The 24,551-nt window shown below is 34.7% G+C and overlaps 1 protein-coding gene across 1 annotated transcript in view; it reads right to left on the bottom strand.

The window, feature by feature from the left end:
- The window catches only part of LOC120416613 (uncharacterized), a 50,589-nt gene that overhangs the window by 2,792 nt on the left and 23,246 nt on the right, over positions 1-24,551 (bottom strand). Inside the window, exons 3-4 of the mRNA XM_039578412.2 lie at positions 4,660-5,029; positions 4,460-4,587 (exon numbers count right to left, since the gene is read on the bottom strand). Coding sequence (XP_039434346.1) covers positions 4,460-4,587; positions 4,660-5,029 — 498 coding nt within the window. The remainder of the gene's footprint in view (positions 1-4,459; positions 4,588-4,659; positions 5,030-24,551) is intronic.

Below are 24,551 nucleotides of genomic sequence, written 5' to 3'. Positions count from 1 at the left end.
TCAGCCGCAAAATTATTAGACTTATATTGTTCAACAAAGTCAATGGATCATTTTGACTAAAAATTAAGTACCGTAAACCGGGGTGACTTTGATAGGATATCAATTTTCTATTAGAATATTTTCCAACAGGTAAGGTTTTTCTCAAGATGTTAAGAGTGTTAAGAAAAATTACGTTAAAAATTCTTAGTTTTCATTTCGGGGTGACTTTGATTGTCAAAGATTTTCTTGTTAAAATCATATATAAGATATTCAAACTTTATTTGTACGTTAAATGTACCATCACTAAAGTAGCTGATATAGTTTTTAAGAAAAAAAAAAATCAATGTTTCTAATTATTTAACTAAGTTTATAAGCTTTTAAACAAAATACATATAAATTTTAGGTAAGAGTGATAAAAAGTCGGAATTTTGCCTGAAATTTGTTAAACTAGTTTTGTTTATAAAATTATCGATTTATATTGCATTTTATACTGAATTCGAAGCACGAATCACAAGTTTTCACATTTGACATTTGAAATTGGTTCAACTGAAATTGCCTATAAGTTAGGATTTTTTTTTTAAATTGTGTTTCATAAACACATATTATTTTTTATTTACAAACTTTTTTAACCATCTCGTAGTGGAAAATTGTCCAAAGAATTAGAGAATGCATTCCGTTTTCCGATTCAAAATCATGTTCATTGAGAAGATCATGACACTTTGAGAAGTTTAAAAAAAATGACTTTCATCAACATTTTCTTAACTATAGTTAACTAACTTCTTAAACTATTCTAAGTTTTATGAAAAGTTCTTTTTGAGGTACTTTGAATACTTCTCTACGATGGTCAGTTTTATTCTAAACCATTCCGTGCGTATTTTAATTGTACTCTTCATTTTGCGGACAAATCGCAAACCTATCAAATTCACCCCGGCTATCAAATTCACCCCGTTTTACGGTATTTTTTTCTCTTTGAATTTTCATTCGGAATTAATTTAAAATTTGGTAACGAATGTTCATACATAGGTTAAAGTCACCCTAACTATAATAAAAAAACAACACAACACACCAACAAAATGTAAATTCATTTTTTTACTATCTCTCTCTCCCTAAAATTTATTCGCTAGGCAATAATTCCCATATTTTCATTAACTAATTTGTAAAAAAATGCATAGCCTGAGACTAAACAAAAATTAGTGCATACTTATTTATGCATAAAAAAGGATTTTTGAAAAAATTGCATAATAAAGTTGACTCCTGAAAAAATATTTGTTTAAGAGCAATTCCATGTCAAATAGGGAATCGGTTGTACATCGGTTGTCAATGAAACTTTGTAGACATGTTATCCTAGGCATATATAAGCCATTTTTGTGTACATGGAGCCAGTTACACTCGATAATGACATTTGAGAAGGGCGTAAGTGTTTTAAATATTTTTGTATTTCGTAATTTAAATATTGCTGTATCTCGAAGCCGTTCCATCGTATCAAAAAGTGGTCAAAGACAAACTTGTAGGAAATTTGACGGGCTTTCCGAAAAAAATACACTGAAAGAAAAAAAAACACGCCACTTTCATGAGATTTTTTGATTTTTAAGTTTAAAAGTCAAATTTGAAGGTGAGCCCACGATTTTTTTTCGTTCAAAATTTTTGTGAAAATAGCCTAAGATGTTACAAAAAGACTCACGAAAAATGCAGGATGGAGCAACCTACCTAAAAAAACCAAAAATCATTTACTGAAACTGTTTTTGTGAAAAGTGCTCTAAACGTCAAAATTTTGAAAAGCCAAATACGGGAATCGATTCTCCAGACAATTTTACATAAAAGTCTCCATATTGACCATTGTCCAATCCTTGTGAAGGTACAGCGGCTTTAAAATATATTTTTTTTTGAAAAAAATGGATTTTTGATGGTTTTTGGCAATTTCTATGTGACAGACTTGATTTTTCAGTCTCGAAAATATTTTACCGGAAAGCTCGTCCAATTTCCAATAAGTTTGTCTTTAACCACATTTCAATTGGATGAATTTTTATTTTTAAAACCGCTGTAACTTCACAAGGATTGGACTTAGGACAATGGTCAATATGGAGACTTTAATGTAAAATTGTCTGGAGAATCGATTCCCGTATTCGGCTTTTGAAAATTTTGACGATTAGAGCATTTTTCAAAAAAACAGTTTCAGTAAATGATTTTTGTATTTTTTTAGGTGAGTTGCTCCATCCTGCATTTTTCATAAACTTAAAAATCAAAAAATCTCATAAAAGTGGAGTGTTTTTTTCATTCAGTGTATTTTTTTTTTGGAAAGCCCGTCAAATTTCCTACAAGTTTGTCTTTGACCACTTTTTGATACGATGCAACGGCTTCGAGATACAGCAATATTTAAATTACGAAATACAAAAATATTTAAAACACTTAAACCCTTCTCAAATGTCATTATCGAGTGTAACTGGCTCCATGTACACAAAAATGGCTTATATATGCCTAGGATAACATGTCCACAAAGTTTCATTGAAATCGGAGAGGGTCGAGAAAAAAGTACCTAAAAAATTCCTGTTTTGGGCTGGAATTGCTCTTAAACATTAGCAAAATCACATAACACAAGCCAATTTTTCAATATTTTCTGAATTTTTAAAAGTTCTTTATTCTAATGCTTTTCAAAGATCACAAAATGGTTGAAAAATGGATTTGTTAGGATCGAAGTCCGCCTGGAAACGGGGTTGGGTTGTAGATAGTTAATGTAATTTAGGCCGTTGCAAATATTTTTTGAACTTTATGGCCCTCGGCTCTAACCGACATTTTTATGAAAAAAAAACTGTTGCAAACGCCAGTATTGTTTTCTATTAATTTGTTTTCAAATTCCTGGTTTAAAGTAAAAAAAATGCAATAAAAAACTTTTTGCGATTTGTCTATTCAGATTTAAAAAAAAAAATCAAAATATTAGTTTTTAGATTTTAGATATTTATATTTTATATATTTCGGATAATATCGAATCACTCTGAATATATAATTTTTATTTTTATTTTCTATCAATTATTTCGACATAATTTTACATGTAAATGATCAATTGTTTTTTATGAATTTTTATACCAACTTTCATTTTTAATTAAAATTTTGTTTATTTAATTTAAGCATATTTTTTATTTTATTTATCTTATAATTTTTGGCATTGACTACAACCTCCTAAGTTACTACAGTAGTCAAATCAAGAACAGTAAAATAAATAAATACAGTGGACTCTCTCGTTGTCGATATTGAAGGGACCGTCGAGAGCGGGGGTTATCAAATTATAGAATGAAAAATCAAAGCAATCTATTTGAAGGGACTGAAAAATTTATTGACAGTTGGATCAATATTGATATCGAGAAGATCGACAGCCAGAGAGTCCACTGTTAAAGAGTATGCTTCAATTGTGAAACGTTTCACTGAAACTTTTCCTGGGCGCCCTATGCAACGGGAATGCATTATAGAAATTTATGGCTCTGAATTCTTTTAATCCCAACAAATTGATAGAGACAAAAAGAGTGCATTTTACTAAAATTCTAGTCCAAATTTAAGCGATATATAAGTTGAAACAAGTGTCCAGATTTGAATCAGCCTTTATCTGTGCCTGGAGTTGCATTGTTAATTTGATTTTGGTTAATCGCGGTGAACTTTCTTGAAATAATTCGTTGGCGTTACTTTTTTACCACAGTTTTTTGTGTGATCAATGTGGTAAATGCTTTGGTGGAACACAGTTCGAATTATTTCAAGAAAATCCACCGCGAAAAGAAATCATTTCAACAAAAATCTGATAAAAAAATGTTGCATGCATTCTTTTACAGTTGCCATTCAATCAATTGTCATTTACCAAAATAACATTTTACATTTTGTGTGATTGCCTGGTTCAAAGAGATTTGAGTTGTATTATTAAACTTACAATTTTGGTGGATTTTCTGGAAACATATCATCGCAATAATTTGATGGTACATGCAAGGTACATGTCAGGCTGACGTTTGGCGAAAAAATGTCAATCTTCACCAAACTTTTCACCAACATGACATGAGAAACCTTACCGATGAAACATTTTAAAACAATCTACCAAAATTGTAAGTATAACAATACAAGTTTAATATTTCTTGATTTTTTTTTCTGTTTGTTTTTGAAATAAATCTTCAAATAAGTCCAATAAGTCCAACTTTTCAGCAATTGTATCAAAAAATAATATTTTTCGACAATGACACAGACGCCAAACTAAACCTTGAACCTTGTCGTGAAATATTATCTTCTCAGAATTTATTATGTATTTTTTAGGTCGGAAAGTAAAGACATTCTAGGAATCTGGGATGATTTTCAAAATGTAAAAAAAAGTTCAAAAATCAAATAATTTTCAAATAAAAACCTTAAACTTACGGTAGGCAATAACCCATTTAGTTTTTAGTATTGTTGATATTTTGTGGAATATTTGCATAGCCTTTCAAAATAAATGTTTAAATTAATCCCAACTTACCCATATCAGCCTTGTTCTTGAAGGTGTACTTGCAGTTCTCCCTCCTGCAGTGAAAGTGCGTCGTTTTTTGCCCCTTGAACACACAATGGTCCGTGTTGCACTCTTCGGTGGCCCTAAACCGTTGAAATCTACGAATAAAAGGCACAACTCAAATTAACTTCCAAAATCCCCTTACACTAGTGAATGACCAACGCTCTTACCCATTCTTCACGATGGCCTCGTGCTTCCGGTGGTAGTTGGCGTGCATCTGCACGTCGCTCGTACTAATATACACCTTGTCGCAGTTGTCGTGCACGCAGTGGTAGTGGGTGTGCTTGTGGTTGTGCTGACAGTGCCCGTACTGGATGCTGCAGTCGTCCGACGAGGAAAACCGATAGAAGCCATACTTGAGCGACTCCTTGCGCTTCTTGTGCCACTTGAGGTGCCGAATGATTTCGTACTTCTTGTACAGGACCTTGCCCCGACAGAACGTGTCGTAGCAGTGGAAGTGCTCGTGCAGGTTCTCGTACTGGCACTTTTCACTGTTGCAGTCGTAGCCGGAAGCGTACCGCTGGATGAGACCGTAGTTGTCTGCGGGAAGAAAGGGGAGAAAGAGAAACTTCTTTATTACTTCTGGTAAAAGTTTCGCATGGAATTTTTCAAATTTATTCACCACCACCACCTCAATCGGCAGCACTGCTAAACTCGACCAAAGAAGTGCTTCCGGTGGTAATAAATGAAGAAACGTGTAATAATTAGTGTGCGAACTTTGTCCAGGGTATCAGCGAGCAAAATGGCTTGCAGCCAGAGAAGCCAAACTAGCAGCGTAGAGTAATAATGGGGGTAGTTTTGAGCAGTTTATAAGGGAAAAGTTTTGCCAGCTAATGAATTCTTCAAACTAACGTCATGATTCGAAATCCGGACACTTAGTAGCATATCATTTTCGTTATAGCTGACAATAAATCATGTGATAAGTTGGAAATGAAGAAATATCATCAGGATGTAGTATGAACAGTCAGTTTTAAGAGAATGCATGCAAAATATGTCTTTTCTAACAATTTTTCATCAGAATTTGAAAATTAAAATGACTTGTTGTGCTTCGAATCCCGGACACTGATTCGAAATCCGGACACTTTTGCTTCGAATTCCGGACACTCGTTTTTGCTAATGAATCGCACAAATTTGGACTGAAATGTTAGTGAATGGCATTCTTTAGGTCTCAAATAAGCTGTTAACATCAAAACAATCGATATTTTATATAACAATTTGCTAGAATTTAAGGAAATCAAAAACGTAAATTTCTGCTTTGCCTTCCCGGTGCTTCTGACGCCTATGAAATATTTCACGTGAAATGTTTCGCATTTTTGGTAATCTCATAATTTTATTTTATTTAATTGTTTTGACATTAACTACAGCGTTCAAACAAACATTAAATGAAAGTTGATGTTAGAATTCATCAAATAACACAGTTTTGACATTCATAATGCGAACTTATATCCAAATAATTGATAAAACAAGATGAGGTGTCCGGGTTTCGAAGCGTCCGGGAATTCGAATCATGACGTTAGCCATTCAACGCTAACGGTGCGCGTGGAGCGCGTCGAGGAAAGGATTGCATGAAGAACGAGCAGGGTAGTGAAATATTTCAATGGCGAGAAATGCGCCGAAATGTATGCTCGATGAATGCACGTGGTGAGACCCGAGTGGTTTGGAATAATAAAATGAAAATAGAAATTTATAAAACGAAAATTATTTTTCACTTTATGAGGACTTTGTGGCAATTCAATTGAAATCTTTGTTAAACAAATTTAGATTTTTTTTGTTATTTTAAAAGAGCAGCTGGGTAATTCTCTACCAACTCACACGAATTCGGGAAAAGTTGGCCCGACCCCTCTTCGATTTGCGTGAAACTTTGTCCTAAGGGGTAACTTTTGCCCCGATCACGAATCCAAGGTTCATTTTTTGATACCTCGTGACGGAGGGGCGGTACCCCTTTCATTTTTGAACATGTGAAAAAAGAGGTGTTTTTCAATAATTTGCGGCCTGAAACGGTGATGAGATAGAAATTTGGTGTCAAAGGGACTTTTATGTAAAATTAGACGCCCGATTTAATGGCGTTTTTCTATCGAAAAAAAACACTAAACAAGTTTTAAAAATTCTCCGATTTTCCGTAACTCGATTTTTCGAAAAAATGCCAAATTTTGAAGGTCTGTACCGAGCTCCAGGATGCTCCAAACTTCAATGTTATATAAACCAAGGATCTGACCTACACGCCAGTGACGTTTTTGATAAACGCATTGGTAGCCAAAATGCCTCAAAAATTGACATTTTTGAAAAAATGTTTTTTACGGGTTTAATCCCATTTAAAATTGAAGGGCGGAGCGCCAGCTCCTGTTACGTCCAATCAAGCTCATAATTGGGATTTGGGCTCAGTATGCCCACCGGAACAAACCCCTGACTGCCCGCCAAAAAGTCATTTTTGTTACACTCTAATGCATAGTCTCAACATTTCAATGCAAAAAGTGTTTTAAAATGCATTTTACACTAGTTCAGTTGTTTTGCAAGAATTATTTTTCAAAAATTGTAAGTTTTGACGAAAACGAAAGTTTTTACGAAAAAAAAAACTTTTTGCGATAGTGAACATCGAAAATTATCAAAAATTCAGGTGATTTTTAAATCAACCCAAACATGCTAAAAAAGATACTAAACGAAGGGAAATGCATTTTAAATTGATTCCAGCTGATTGCACATAAATTTCCATTTCCATTCCTCTGATTTTTCAAGCCAACTTTGAAGGGGAGGGGGGGGAGGGGAAGGGGAGGAAAATAATTAAATAAAATTTGTACCAGCCTAATAAAATGCAAAAAATAATCGAAGTCTTAGAATTCAAAATCTATTTAAATCAAAATGAATTCATTACTATTATTTCAAAACCATCTATTTCTAAAAAGTCTCCAGATTTGTCCAATACAAAAAGTATTTCAAGTTGCTAAAAGCCTACTTTCTGACATTCGATTGACACTTGACTCCTAAAATAAAACGTATTCGTAACCTTTTGTGTCGCTTTTCGTCGTCTCAAATTTCATGTGAGGCCCTTCGCAATCTTTATACAACTCAATTCGACAAAACAACTATAAAACAACCTTGTGGAAACCTTGATCAACCTTCAATTACACCGATTTCGTTCAGACTTAGCCGAAACAATCCAAAGCCCCCAGCAGGACCTCTTATTATTGTCCGCACGTTGGGTCAATTCCAGTCAAATGTAAAACCCTTCACCGCGTGCGCTCCTATCGTGTACCACTTAAATTGAACAAAATAATACAAATCTATTCATTCAACGAGACACACACAAAACAAAACAACAACACCAAGTAACTTGACCCACAAGCCGTTCCGAGCGGCCACGAACCCGGCTTTAGTCGTACGGTCTGTTTTCAAGTTCAAGAAGTCGACAGCGACCTTCATCTGCTCGACTCCGGCTCTCGCGCGCTCGGTGGTGGATTGCTCCCGAAACCAGATCAACCACCGTGCGCCACTCTTTTATCAAATCATTAGATCAAAAAGTCAGCCAAAAAACATCTAAATCATTCACTAATCGAAGGCTCCGCGGCTATGGAGAAGCGTGGAGACGCCAAATAATATATCTTTAGCGGGGCCAGGGAAGAGGGAGACCAAGAAGAGAAGTGAGAGACCTCTGCGAAGCTGGGGCCACTGTTTGGTCCTGTGGCCCGCCGCCGCCGTGCCGAGCATAACCGATTCCCAATTCCGAACGCAATAACATGTTTTCATGCTCTCTTTCTTCTGTGAGGTGGTGGGACCGTTTCGGTTAGGAGCTTTTGTGACAGGGATGCCAGTTTGAACAATGATTTGGTATTGTTTGAATTGAAGAGCATACTCTCTACAAAACTTTCTGCACAGATTTTTTGATTATTTTTAGAATTTTACATGTTTTTATTAATGCTTCAAATATCTCTAGTTTTTTTTAAAGTCAAATAAACCAAATTTCAAATTTTTAATTTTTGAGTGTTTGTGAAACCGCCTTGTCTAAAAGATATTCAAAAACAACCAAAAAGCTAAAAAAATATGGTTTTTACTCATTTAACTTAAAAAAAACTCCAGAATTGATTTCTCTTATTTTAAAATTCAATCACCCACAACAAGTCTAGTTACAAAATTAATCATAACTTTTGCATTCTTTAACATTCCAACGCCCAAGTTGAAAGTTGGAACAGTAAATTCAACTCAATGGTTCTCGGGCATAACTCAACCAATCAAGATGATTCTACTTTCCAGTGATTTGTTAGGATGTCTAGATGATTGTAGAACTTTGCAGAACTTAAATTGACCAAATCTGTAATTTTTGCGATCAAAAACATCGTTCCAACTTTTTTTTTTTCGCGAGTAAAAAAAAATCGCCGAAAATTCCGCGGAGACAGTTGTTTTAAAAAAGGTGGAACGATGTTTTTGGTCGCAGAAATTACAGATTTGTTCAAATCAAGTTCTGCAAAATGTTAGGATCATCTAGACATTCTTACATATCACTGGAACCAAGAATCGTCTCGATTGGTTGAGTAATGCCCGAGAACCAGCGAGTTGAAGTTACCGTTCGACCTTTTTTGGGTTTTGGGAGGCTTGGGTGTCCGTGTAAGTTGAACATGCGTTGGGCATTCCAGTGTTAAAATAACCCAAAACAAATCTCAAAGAACTGTTTAAACCTCAACTCTTAACCGCTCAGAGTGAAAAAAAAAATATTTTTTTTTATTTTCACTGAAATCACGTTGTGTTTTTTCAGAGAACATTAAAATGATAAATTCGGCAAGTCTGATATTCGGCACCACAAAAGAAGGGCTCTTTCCCAATATTCTGCGGCTTGCATCGAAATACTTTGTTGAAGGCTGTTTGTATTTTAAGATTTTATTTCATTTTTAAGAAATTTTCTTGACACTGAAAATCTATGGATTTATGTTCTTATCTATCAAATTTCTTATGAATATGTCTTAAAAGAATCTAACATACATACTTGACAAATATTTGATCTGCAATAAATAGTTTACGAAACAAATTTAACAGTTTCCTAGCTTTCTTTGAAATGACCACAAAATCATAACTGGCAGAACCAAGACGACCGATTTTTTTTCCTTTGCACAATTTGTTATGTTGTCATACCGGATACCCGGATACAAATTTGAGCATTTAACAATGCTAAATAGTGCGTCTATTCCGGGAATTTCCAGGACCAAATTTCCTGGATTTTTCCAAAACCGGGAATTCCCGAAAACCGGATTTTTTTATATTTTGTCCCGGGAATTACCGAAATTGAAAAAAATATCAATTTTTAAAACTTCAGTTTACAGATCCGTAGGGCTTAAATATTTTCAATTTAATCTATATATATATATAAAATTTCGACGGTTTTGTTCGAACGCGAATCAGTTCAATACGGAGCGTCGGATCGAGGTGCTCTTTGTTGCGTTGGGTTCGTATAAGTCCAAGGAAGGTTCTTACGCCAAAAAGTTACAACTTTGGCCACTCTGGAACCGATTCCGGAGCATCTGCAGATTGTATGGGAAAATTTACGTAAACTCAAATTTTGATCACAGGAGGCTGAATAAGCAAAAGAGCTAAAAACGTCAACAAACGAAAAAAATACAAGACGAAGTTTGTCGGGTAAGGCTTGTTTTATATATTTTGAATAGACTGAATATTATATAGTTTCATGATTTCAAATTTAAAAAAATCTATTATGTTTAATTACAAATTTATTGAATTAAGACAGCTGTTTAAGCTATTTTTGCTTATTTTTGTAATTTTCTTGATTGATTCCGGTTAAAATAGGAATAAAACAATACAATTAGTACACCGGTTTCCAAATGTATGGCTCTAAAATCTCCTGTACCTAATCAGATTATTAGTCACTATATATATATATGACTTAAAGATAATTTGTAAAACATTTGTTAAGTAAAAAAATAAAGTCTAAACTTTTGAATTTTGATCATTTTTGACCAGTTTTTCGAAGTTTTCACCTTTAAAACTTAATCGTGTGCGTAATGTTGAATGCTCAACCCTTTTGAAACGTTAGTCTTGATTTAAAAATTTGAAAATATGTTTTCGAAAAGATCGGAAAATTTCACGAATGTTTCATGTTTTAACATTGTAAATTTGACCTTTAGTTGCTGAGATATCGACGTTAGAACGTTATTTTTTTTTTGGGGTGAGACTTAGAAAACATCAATTCTAGAGTTTTTTTTTAAATAGGTTCAATAAACATATGAAAGACCTTTTTAAAAAAACTCTGGAATTTTCCTGTTTTTAAACCTTTGCATGGCAATATCTCAGCAACTAGGGGTCGTATCAACAAAGTTCAAGAAAGCAAAATATAGAGAATTTTCTCAGCTTTTCAAAAAAAAAATTTTTTTTTTCAAAGGTGGGCAAACATGTGCAATAATTTGAAAAAAAAAATAAAAACTGCGACTTTTTTCAAAAAAGTTACCTAATAATGGCTTTAACTTGAAAACGATGCACTTAATCAAAATTTCACTAAAGTACTTTTTGATTACAAATAAAGTTGAAAAAGTTTTGCGACCAATTTCTCGATTTTTTGAAAAAAAGATTTTTTGCACAACCTAGAAATTTCTGAAAAGTTGGCATTTTACCAAAGGCTCATTCTTATGCAAAATTTACTGAGCTTTAAAAAAAATACATCCAAAAGCACACAATTAAGTTTTAGAAGTGAAAACTTCGAAAAACTGGTCAAAAATGGTCAAATTTGTCACCTTTTTAATAAACTTTATCAAACCCCTTATGTATATATCAATTTGTTGTAATTGTCTTCTCTACAACTTTGTAGAATATGGTTACACTTTAAAAAGTAACCCTGAAAAGTTACAGAAAAAACGATAACACAATTTTAAAATGTTTTTTTGCCTTTCTTACTAAAGAAAGGTATAGGTTTTACTTTAAGCCAGGACGTCATTTCCATCTTCGTAAATATGTCGATTCAGCAAGAATTTTAATCGGAAAAATCGTCAAAAAATCACACTGCATCGATTTTCGACGCTCTATCGATTCACCTTGACAGAACTCGTCTATCTCCAACCCTCGAATTTTGAGAAAATAAATTCCGTGGAGGTCGAGTGATGTTCGTATGTGGTAAAATTTTGCAAAATTTTGTGTCGCGCCGTTCTCAGCTCCCATATATCCGATTTCGATTCTACTAAATGCAGATGAAAGCTAGTGTGCTGAACCTGGGCGAGTTGCCACGCAAATTTCGAAATATCCATCTGTTTTCGGATGCGGCCAGACTTTTCAACAAAATACACAGTTTTCAAATGAAAATATGGTAAAATTTTGTCATTTTCATATTTTTTATTTATCTCAAAAATTGCATTTTTCGAGCCCTACAACCTCCCAAATTTTCATCCAGATTCATAATATAGTTCTGGAGTTAGAGCCGTTTGATTGACCTACCATAAGAAAAAAAATCCCTAAAAAAAGGTAAAAGCCCACCTGGTGACCTTCGCCAACATTTTTCATTTCTGATTTTATTCGAAATTTCTTGCTACATTCATAGTACAGACCATGAGTGAGCATCTGAAACAAATTCGACATCGATCGGCAATCCCGATCAATTTTTAGAACGATTTACTTTTTGCCTTTCTTACTAAAGAAAGGTATAGGTTTTACTTTAAGCCAGGACGTCATTTCCATCTTCGTAAATATGTCGATTCAGCATGAATTTTAATCGGAAAAATCGTCAAAAAATCACACTGCATCGATTTTCGACGCTCTATCGATTCACCTTGACAGAACTCGTCTATCTCCAACCCTCGAATTTTGAGAAAATAAATTCCGTGGAGGTCGAGTGATGTTCGTATGTGGTAAAATTTTGCAAAATTTTGTGTCGCGCCGTTCTCAGCTCCCATATATCCGATTTCGATTCTACTAAATGCAGATGAAAGCTAGTGTGCTGAACCTGGGCGAGTTGCCACGCAAATTTCGAAATATCCATCTGTTTTCGGATGCGGCCAGACTTTTCAACAAAATACACAGTTTTCAAATGAAAATATGGTAAAATTTTGTCATTTTCATATTTTTTATTTATCTCAAAAATTGCATTTTTCGAGCCCTACAACCTCCCAAATTTTCATCCAGATTCATAATATAGTTCTGGAGTTAGAGCCGTTTGATTGACCTACCATAAGAAAAAAAATCCCTAAAAAAAGGTAAAAGCCCACCTGGTGACCTTCGCCAACATTTTTCATTTCTGATTTTATTCGAAATTTCTTGCTACATTCATAGTACAGACCATGAGTGAGCATCTGAAACAAATTCGACATCGATCGGCAATCCCGATCAATTTTTAGAACGATTTACTTTTTGCCTTTCTTACTAAAGAAAGGTATAGGTTTTACTTTAAGCCAGGACGTCATTTCCATCTTCGTAAATATGTCGATTCAGCATGAATTTTAATCGGAAAAATCGTCAAAAAATCACACTGCATCGATTTTCGACGCTCTATCGATTCACCTTGACAGAACTCATCTATCTCCAACCCTCGAATTTTGAGAAAATAAATTCCGTGGAGGTCGAGTGATGTTCGTATGTGGTAAAATTTTGCAAAATTTTGTGTCGCGCCGTTCTCAGCTCCCATATATCCGATTTCGATTCTACTAAATGCAGATGAAAGCTAGTGTGCTGAACCTGGGCGAGTTGCCACGCAAATTTCGAAATATCCATCTGTTTTCGGATGCGGCCAGACTTTTCAACAAAATACACAGTTTTCAAATGAAAATATGGTAAAATTTTGTCATTTTCATATTTTTTATTTATCTCAAAAATTGCATTTTTCGAGCCCTACAACCTCCCAAATTTTCATCCAGATTCATAATATAGTTCTGGAGTTAGAGCCGTTTGATTGACCTACCATAAGAAAAAAAATCCCTAAAAAAAGGTAAAAGCCCACCTGGTAACCTTCGCCAACATTTTTCATTTCTGATTTTATTCGAAATTTCTTGCTACATTCATAGTACAGACCATGAGTGAGCATCTGAAACAAATTCGACATCGATCGGCAATCCCGATCAATTTTAAGAACGATTTACTTTTTGCCTTTCTTACTAAAGAAAGGTATAGGTTTTACTTTAAGCCAGGACGTCATTTCCATCTTCGTAAATATGTCGATTCAGCATGAATTTTAATCGGAAAAATCGTCAAAAAATCACACTGCATCGATTTTTGACGCTTCGTCGCCAAGTCGACAAGTTGTCAAGTTGAGCTTCGAATACTGGCGCGTGAATGCTGGCGCATATATTTTGGGTCGACTTATACTCATTTTGTAGTAGCTTGTCTACCGATGTTTTCTTCAATATGTGAGATATCGTAGCTTTTCGGTTTCTTTTGCCCTGTCCGTTTTTGCATTACTGTCCAATGTTTATGCAAAAACTTTTGTGACATAGGGCATTCATCCGGCTACAATCAATTTGTTTCCCGTGCGCTCCTAGAATCGCCGAAATGTAGACTTAATTTTCGTAAGTTTATTTAACAGGGTTCATTGGATTCCAATAGGAGCTTTCTAAGCTTTTAATCGTTTATATCATTTTCAAAGTTTTCAATGCTGGTGACGCCAATGGCTTTCTACCTAAGGTTCTCGCGATTGAGTGTGTAGTGGTGCGGTACCGAAGCTAAAAAACCAAAACCGCGGTGTGCGTTGTCACTGGCGCATGGGAAGCTTGCTATGATCGCGTTTGTCATAAACACTTGTTTGATTACAAACGTACAAACATATTGTAGGATTGAAAATATTCTTTTTGTAAAAATTGCGTTTTTCATTTCTTTTGAAAATCATATCATTTATAATACATTGCTTCCATCATAAGACTTTCTTTTGTGCTGACGTTATAAATAAACAAAGTCGATGTTATGAATTGAAAAAAGTTCTACCATTGTTATATTCTTTAGTAAGAAAGGCTCTATCTCACCCCAGGTGGGATTAAATCGGGTTTTTTGTTTTAAATGAAAAATTATCATTAAATTTCTAATAAAATGACATGTCTCACGATTTTTACAGTTGAGCTACGGAAAATGGCAGTAAATTTAAAAAAAAATAACTTTTTTGATGAAAAAAAAATGTTTTTTTCGGAATTTTTAGTACGCCATCAAATTGGGCGTCCAATTTTAAATAAAAGTCTTTTTGATACCAAATTGCTATCTCTTCATGATTTCGAGCAAACAACAAATCACTGAAAAACGTGTCTTGGTAAAAATCCTGAAATATTTGCCTTATTAAAATTCATCTAAATCGATTGAAACAAGTCCAAACTAAGTTTTTCTAATGAATTCCACAAAATCAAAACGTCTGGCACCCCAACCGTCTCTCAACTTGAGCAACTTCAAACGATGACGACCAAAGTGTTCTATTAAAATCTACATCATGCGCTCATCGAGTAGAAATAGAAAGAAATGGCGAAAGAGTCCCATCATTGGACAGACAAAAATAAAGTTCAAATCACAGACCCCTCAACCACCGCCGTCGACCCATCCCTTGGAAAACAATAAATTGATTGATGTTGAAAATATTTCTCCATCCAATTGAAAGCTCCACATAATATGATATTGAATTTAAGGCGAGTGTGGACCGTCGAAAGGGAAGGAAAAAAAATATTTTACGTTTCTCCGTAAATTCAAATCAACATCGTCCGAAATCTCCAACTTTTTCAGCATTTCGTTTCATCATTATTATTGTTCGGGGGCTCTTCTCCCTCCACCCTTCTTGGGACCTCACGAGCCAACAAAAAAAAAACGCGCCCGATTCACGCTTCATCTAATCTCTTTCACGCGCACTCGGGCACACTTCTTCACATGTTTCACGCGCTCCATCGCCGCGGCGCAAGTAGAAGAGAGTAACAATAAGTGCGATGCTGCACACACTCGCGTGTGCCCGAAGATCAATTCGGTTTTTGTGCTGTTTTTTTGCTCCTTGTTATTTTCTCGTTTTGCTTTCATTTCTTCTGTATTAGGACGCGCTTTTCGTCGCTGGGTCTGTGCGCGGGTCACTCAATTGTGAAGAAGGTATTTTTTTGCTCTTTTCTCTCTCGCGCAGATTGCCGATTACGATCGGGACACACCCCTAACATGAATCTAAGAGGGATTCTCTGGATCGGCGATCGATTGTTAAGAGGTGATGAGGAGTTTTGAATTGATGCAAATTGAGCCATTTCTTAAATTTCTTGCTGAGTTAGTAGATTTCATAAACTTATTATATAGTCTTTTCTATATATTGATTATTTTACCAATTTAGTATCAACGAATAAAACAGTCCAAAGTGTTTTATTTTTTCACAATTATCTTTAAAATTGGCCGAAATATTTAGACCCGTATTATTTTAACCGATGTTAGCTCACTTGAACGCAAATAAAAGGGAAGGTAATTAATTGGGATTTTGAAGAAAAAGATTTTGGAGTTTCAAAAATCTAGCCTTATATTTTAGAAAGTCTTATGAAAACTTCTAATGCTATTTTGGAAGTCTCTGGACCAAAGAGACTATGTCTGATTTATATCCGATTCCCAATTTTACATAACATATCTCAAAATGGAGCAGTTCGAGATATGATTTTTTGAAAATAAAAGCTGAGTTTTTTGGCGCACCGCGCGCAGAAACGGGAAAATGACGAAAACGGGAAAAAATCAATTACTAAAAATGCGATAACTTTAAAACTAATGCGATGACCTATACTTTTTTGGGTAATAAATTTTTTTATTGAAGGACGAATTTGCAGAAAGTTTGAGAGTTTGGCAAACTGTCATACACAAATAAGCGCGAGTTTGAATGTTTGTTTGTCATAATCTAATACCTGCTTAACGAATTACAGAAATATTTGTGTCTTCTCCTCGTCTAAATTTAAAATGTGTCAGTTTCAGTAAACAGATTAAAAATTGATTTACCGCAAAATGAAGACGTTCTGGAGCTTTGGTGTCAGAAGAGCTGTTGCAAATAGGAAGCGGTGACTTTTGGATTGATTGAAAATTAGGGTTGTTCAGGATTAGGATGTTTTTGAAATTCTAACTTTGAAGGAATATTTTTGAGATTTTGTTGTCTTCACCAAGCAACTTTGCCGAAGACACCAACATTTTCTGCGACCAAATTTAGAGATTGCATCTGAACAATCCTGTAACAATCAGCTCTTTGATTGTAACGATTAAGGGTAAAGTTTTAGAGAATGATACACCCAAAACTGGGCAGCGCAAGACCGAGAGAATAATGACCTCGAGACGAGAGAATAGTGGTACCTTTTACGGACACAGAGAACACAGCTCGAGATGGGCGAGAGAATTATTCTCTCGAGGTTCATTTGCAAAAAAAGTTCATCCGTCAAAACAAAAAAAAAACAAAAGTGTCGACTACGGGAATCGAACCAGAGACCTTTGACATACTAACCCAATGACTTAACTGCCTAGACCACCACAGCTTGGTGAACAAGGAGTGGTCAGATGTTGATGTATGACAATTGTTGAAGATTTATTGTTTCAATTAGACCGTCGCTATTTTTAGACCTCGTTTTCCACTTTTTCTCATCGAAACCGACTACTTTATCGACTTCATTTTGCTGGGCGAGATAGGACGCCGTCTATTTTTAGACGATGACTCAGCACTTTTACACTCTTGCACTTAAAAAAACCAGGTGGCAGCACGATGTAACGCCACGTCCCTATTTGTTATGGTGATGTCATTTGGTAGCATTATTCTCTCGATTTTGGCACTGAGCCCTCAATAAATTTTGAGGGAACGATTCTCTCGACTCGGAATTTTGGGTGTACTCAGGGCACTTTTAGAGCCCTTTAAGATCCACTTCTAGAAAACAAATATTTATGCACTGAAATGGGTGCTGAAATGTTGAACTTTTCAGCACTTGTTTCGAAAAGTAACACATTTTTTTGATTTAAACGATTTATTGACAAAATACATGAAAATTTGACTTAAAATTTCACTCAATGGGTGTTTTCGGAATTTCAAAAAATGTTGTATGGAACTCGTTGCAAAACTTGATTTTTTCAGCACTTGTCGTATTTATCCAACTCGGTGAACCTCGTTGTACGTTGTACGACTCGTGCTGAAAAAATCCTCTTTTTGCAACTTGTTGCATAAACTACTATTATGTTTTCATAAATTTAAAATTATTTTTTTCCAGATGTTTTGCCAGATTTATTTCTGCTCAGACCTGGTAACCCTGGGTGAAGGAGAGGTAGGATATATAAACAAATTCTTAAGTTTGTAACATTTAGAACATTTTCTTTAAGAAAATCACATTATATATTTTTTATAAATTTTCAACTAAATTCATCCATTTTAATAAAAAAAAAAGTTCAAAATAGTCATAAAGTGAAAAATCTTGAAGAAGGGTGAATCTTCATTCTGCTTGACACTTGAAAAATCAACAACAACACAATTGTGAGCTATCTTGAAATTGTTGAATAAGATATATTTGTGCATTTTGAATCAATCTTTGCACATTTCGTAGTTCCACAAATTTTGAAAATCTGAAAAAAAAACGTAAATCTTGAGGAAAATTAATATTAACTAAAATTCATCGATATTTGACTAATGTTTGTAATAATGTATGAAGCATTTTGTGATACTTTTCGATTCAAACTTGTTAAAATGTGGCTTGAAATTAATTGATAACATTTAAAATCTCTTCCTAGAGATTACTGACAAAAAAAACCAATCATCCTTTCAAACTTCTTGTCCCAATCTCATTCTTTATCCGAAAACAAGTTATCAAATAGCTTGTCACAAGCCTCAATAACATCTAGCCAAACTAAGACAACGAGTGAGCTCTTAAACGGATTAAGTTCTCTGCTCAAAAATGTTTCGCAAAATTAACAAAACATACCTCGAAAAATGGCTACATATGAATCAGACACACAAATCTACCAACAATTTCGTCAAAAACTCAAACCGATTTATTTCTTTCCACTTAGCTCTTTCTCCACCTTTAAATCTCTTTTCACCTTAATCGCGTTCCAAGGTGGAGAATTTGGTGGACGTCGGGGGGTCATCGGGATAGCCAGCGAGGGACGGGATTGAGAGTACTTCAAAATCCCGCATGATATTCATCTATTTTGCGCTATCTGACTAGCCCACATCTTCAGAATCTCAAATCCAGGGCCAGTTTTGCTTGCTGACATGTTCTGATTCTCCCCCTTAGATGGATGCGATCTCCCGGGTAAGATGTTGTTGGAGCCTCGCACAATCGCACTCCAAACATCTCTCTTTTCTGATGGTGAGATTAATATTATTTTTTCGGCTGAATTCCTACAAATGATGATAATGTACAATTTTTGTGCTTTCTGACGTCGTCGTCATCGTACAAGTCTGGGCTAGAAAAGCGAAGAAATGGACTGAAAAATTTATCTCGGGATATTGGGCTCCCCGCAACTCGCGACGATGACGCGGGAGTTTTATTTTTCGGTCTATCTGGGTGATTCGAGATGATGGAATTCTGTCCATTTTCGATCGAAACGGACGAAAAGATTTGACCCGAATGGACAGATGAAGACAATTTGGATGAGTCGATTGATTTGAAAGGGTAGGGAAAATTGATTTTAAAAATATCGAGGTTTTTGACAAATTGATTAAAAAAACAATTCTGTGACATGATATGAGGTCATCCTTAATCCGTGCGGACACTTTTTGAAAATTTTATGTATTCTTTGACGTAATCAAAAAATACCTCAGATATTACCAAATGTATAACTCTATAATAACAACAAAATCCTTTACAATCGAATAGCCCATTCCACACAAGCTTAAAAGAGAAAAATGGTCACACTTCAAACGAAGATAGAATAACACACATAATATTCGACTCGCAAATCAGGCCCAAAAAGCATCTATCCAAGAAAAAACCGCTTGCCAACCATCTCCAAATTAAGCGATTGTAATCTAAGGCCACGGGCAAAATGTAGTTGTTATTTCGCGCACGTCTTTCCCCTCCGTTTTGCTCTAAAAGCTCAAAATCTCCAAGTATCCAGCATCCAGTTCTTCAACCGATTCCAGTAATCCGACATCTCATTCCGTTCCGTCTCTTTCGCTCTGTTCCCCACTTTGACGTCAACAAATTATAGCAGAAATTTATTAAAAAATTATTATATTTCCCGAGGTTTGATTGATTTATCGAACACATTAAACTAGTTTAAATTGATTTGAAACGAGTGGAATCGAGCGAGGCAAGGAAAAAATGGGGTCGTTCAACCAGCTAAAAAAATCAAAATGAGAATTATGATTGAATCTCGTGTTCTGAAATAAATCAAGAAGTGGTTGTCCCAGAACATGTTTTGATCGTAATCAAAAAAATATATTTTAAATTTTATTACCATAGAGTGAACCAACCCTATTCCCAGTTCACATCTCTTTTGTTTCAATATTATTTAGCCTTTTTGTGGAATAAATCTCAAATGAGTTGGCTATTTCTTGGCGCTACTGTTAGATTGGCCACGGGTCCATTTGGCCACTCCAAGGCAGATGATTGTGTTCGAACCTCATCATTTTGGCCACACTTCATCGGGGGCAAAAACTCCTAGCGCCGTAATAATAGAGTACTCCAAGGCGAACCGGTTTACTGTATTGGTTTGGATTGGCCTGCTGGACATAAAATTCGCCACCACCAGGAGGATTCCGCCAAACTGGGCACACTCCTGTTGGTCATATTCAGCGTAAAAAGCTTCCGTATAATCCACACATTTTTTTTTGCGATCTCTGGACCGAAGCGAATCGAAGAGCTTTCTCCAAGTGAGGAGGTTTTTTTGTGCTACTGCTTCGGCAAATTTTATATTAAAACAACATTGGCTGGGCGTTTTTTTTCTATATTGTGCCAAGATGGCATGACTAAACAAATGTGAGCTTCGAAATTGTTGGAAAATAATTGAGTGGCTGCCTGCGCGAATTTTGGTGAACGCGCGCCTAACCAGACACAAAAGGTATTAGTTTCTCACCTAATTTAATGGCAACCGTGAAAATGGAAACGTTTTTCTACATTTAATCTAGTATTGAGGGCGTTAATGTAAAATGCTTTACTGTTTTTATCTATTAATATTCAAGCCATCAAACTGAAATAAAATAAAAGTAAAGCAATATTTAGAAAATTAGCTAAATAACAACAAAAATCTTTTTCTACTTTGTTTCGAATTAAATTTATAATCATGAATACGCAAATGAAACAATTTAAAAACAAACTTCCCTCTCGTTTCCGGGTAATCACATTAAACCCAAAGTGGGTGGCACAAGGTTTGCTTGAATCGCAATACGATATTGATGTTTACTCCAGTTTCACTTCCCTGTAAATCCAGCCAACCCGTATGTTGCCGTCACAAAGTCTCGCGCAGATCGTTCTCAGAAAGGGCCCACACTTCTCGAGAACGTCATCTTTGTCGCCATCGACGTCAGGAGGATGTTACCAGATTCCGATTCTCCAGATGTGAAGAGGAGACACTTTGTGTCAAGTGGTTTCCAAAATGTCACATGACACTTTGTACTCTCCCCTTCTCGGATTGATTTGTTTTATTTTCTTATTTGTAGCGATCTTTTTCTCAAATCCATCAAATTAATTATTCAAAATCTCCTAAAATAACTTGATTCTCGCTCTCGAAAGTCAAGGTGCGCGAAATCATGATATGCCGGTTTGGGTTCGAAGTTCTCACTTTTTGGGCGAGGGGGAGGGGAAGGTGCTGCGCGCTCGATTTAATTCCAAACTTATTTGGAGTTTTGCGAATTAGTCAGAAAAGTTAGTCCGTGCGTAGCGAATGAGCACGGTGGGTTCGAATGAATAAAGTTCAAATGTTGTAATTGTTCATGACTTCGAATTTCTCAAGAGCTCAGAAATATGGATTGATTGATAACTTAACATTTTCAAAAAAAATTTAACGCGTTTTGTTAGTTTGCTTTAAAATCTAAATGTGTATCATATAGGATAAAATTTTCACTGGGACCATCAAACCAAACCATAAAATTTCGTTAAAAATTGTATGCGACTCGAAAACGAAAAACTCTTTAATATTCTGAAAAAGAATGATTTTGAATAAAACAAAATTCATGGAATGAAACAAAGATTAAAAAAAAAGTTGAATTTTAGAATGTAGAAAATTTTATAGATTGAATATTACCACTTTTTGAGTAATACCTAAAATTACCTAAAAAACTTACTTAATCCACCTATGTGGTTGGAGCCTTCCTCACAACAATGGCAGTACACAAGTTTCATCTATTTTTTAGATCCGGCTTCCAAAAAGTACATCGATATCACTTAAGTGGCCATATCTCGAAACAGGGTTGCCAGATCTTCAATGTTTTGGGCTCGTTGGAAAAGTTGTTTGATAACTCAACCAACGATGGGTTGGATGATGGACCCGGACATAGTTTACATACAGTTAAGTGAGATCCAAATATATGTGAAAACACATTTTTATACATAACTTTTGAACTACTTATCGAAACTTCAATCTGTATAAAACTCGATCTATGGGACCCTAAACCAAGTCGAATGCATCAAGTTTGGGTCAAATCGTTTCAGCCAGTGCCGAGAAACATGAGCTAGTTTGTTGGTCACATACATACATACACACACACATACACACAGACATTTGTTCAGTTTTCGATTCTGAGTCGATGTGTATACATGAAGGTGGGTCTACGACGTTTTTGTACGAAGTTCATTTTTAGAGCAGGATTATAGCCTTACCTCAGTGAGGAAGGCAAAATGTATAAAAATGTGACCCTTATGAATATTCACCAGAAACTGATGAAAATAAATCATTTATTGATGTAATACATATTACAAGAAAAGCTGATAAAACACAATGGATGATCCAAAGAACGATCCATAGTTTCTTTATTTGTCTCATCCAGTAGAATGTTCAGTCCTTTCTGACGGCTAACTACAGTAAATAATTAGAATGAATTATTCGTTCCAAATCCTGGTTCCTTTTCCAACTACAATCTATTTAATATTAACTCAACGAAAGTCAACTGTATCTTCCGAATATTACTTTTACAAGAATGATTGCCATTATACTTTTCTCTACCAAAAATAACAGATTCGAATAGTTGCTCCGAATAAATGCTGAAAAGTTCTACTTTTCAGCACTGAAATAAATGCTGAAAAGTAGAATTTTTCAGCACTTGTTATGAAAAGTTGTACCATTCAACTTTTTTTTTATTTAAATGATTCCTTGACTAAATGCATGGGTATTTGTCCTATAATTCCGTTCAAATGGTGTCTTTCAGAATTGCAAAAAACGTTGTATGGAACTCGTTGCAAAACTTGATTTTTTCATCATTCGTCGTGTTTATCCAACTCGGTAAACCTCGTTGGATAAAAGCACGACTCGTGCTTAAAAAAATTCTCTTTTTGAAACTTGTTGCATCAACTACAACTATTTTAGTTTAATTGAAAAAGTTTTGATTGAAAAACATCAGAATTATTAAAAAAAAGAGATTAAACTTGGATTAATGCGTAAAAACTTAAAAAACAAAGGGCTAAATTCTTAGATTTGGTAGAGAAATAACTGCCTAATCTTAGTCTATTTTTTTCAGATTGCAATGATTCTATTTTAATTCACTAATATTCGGTAAACTTTACCGAATTCGGGTAAAAAAATCTAAGTGTGTACGCCCTTCTTAAAGGCTATTATCGAGTGAATCTGGCTCCATAAACACAAAAATGGCTTATAGAAGCGAAGGATAACATGTCTACAAAGTTTCATTGAAATCGGAAAGGGTCAAGGTAAAAGTTCCTGAAAATTCCTGTTTTGGGCTGGAATTGCTCTCATGCAAGTTGTTACATAAATAACAATTTTCCTGAACTTTAAATTTACACCCAAATATATCACTTAAAGTAAAAGTATAGTTTCAGATGGTAGTACCCAACAAGCTCCAAATCGAATTAAGGGGTTACATACATGTAAATCGGCAAAAATGTCAGAGGTTGGTTTGAGCACAAACTCAAACTTTTTTAAGTCTATTTTCAGGACATTAAAATATACATTTTCAACCATTAACAAAATAAATTTGAAGACATTTGGTTATATCATTGCCGAGATACAGTTATATGAATTTAGCATTTTCAAAAAACGGGTGCCACAATATCTCAATACTGCCTTGACCAAATCGGCTCCAAATTTTGGTGGAGACTCGTTAAACCGGTCCTGTGTACACAGAAAAAAATATGTGAATTTACTCGACACGGAAAAAATGAATTGCATGTAAACTCAGTTGATGTAAACTTGAGATTTGACGTAAACGGTTGAATTACACGTAAAATCATGTTTTTACGTTTAATTTGTTGCAAATTTACATCAAATTGCATTTGAATTTAAATGATTAATGACGTGCAAAAGTGTTACATCATAAATGATGTAACATTCGGAAATATTTTTTTGTGTGTACATGACAAAGGCCGATTTGCAAAAAGTTTATTTTTAAAAATATAAAAATATTTTTATGTTTTTAATATAAAAAATCGAAAGTTTTTGATTTTTGTATTTTTTTAAAAATGCCAAATTTGAAAATCGGGCTTCGTCATGCACACGGGATATGTCTTGCGAATCTTCACCCACAATTTCAGCCAATTTGGTCCATCCCATCTCGAGATATCGTTGCACCCGTAAATCAACTCGGTGTTCAGAGAAAAACGCTCGCAAAGTTTGAAAGATCGCTTTGTGCATGGTAAAATTTTCAGCCTAAATCGTCTGTAACTTACTTTAATCATGAAATATCTTCGTGAAACTTTCAGGAGTGATTGAAAATCATCTTTTTGATTTAATTGATTTAATAAATTTTCTGTAATATGAAATTTTGTGATTTTCTACATGTATGTAACCCCTTAAGCTTATATCTGGATAGAACACTTTTTTGTTTAAGTTGCCAATAACTTCCATAAGTTTAAACCAATTGGACTGGTTCACCCTTCATTTTGATGCATTTTCTGAACTCAGAAGCACTTCAGAAACATTTTATGATATTTTTGCTTCAAAATTATGAATATTATTTTTTAATTTGAAATTATGTTTTTTGTTCATCATTTAAAAAAAGAATTATTATAATTTTAATGATTTG

Source organism: Culex pipiens, chromosome 2 (genome assembly GCF_016801865.2).
Source record: "Culex pipiens pallens isolate TS chromosome 2, TS_CPP_V2, whole genome shotgun sequence".
NCBI lineage: Eukaryota > Metazoa > Arthropoda > Insecta > Diptera > Culicidae > Culex > Culex pipiens.
This window is presented reverse-complemented; position numbering and strand designations above follow the sequence as displayed.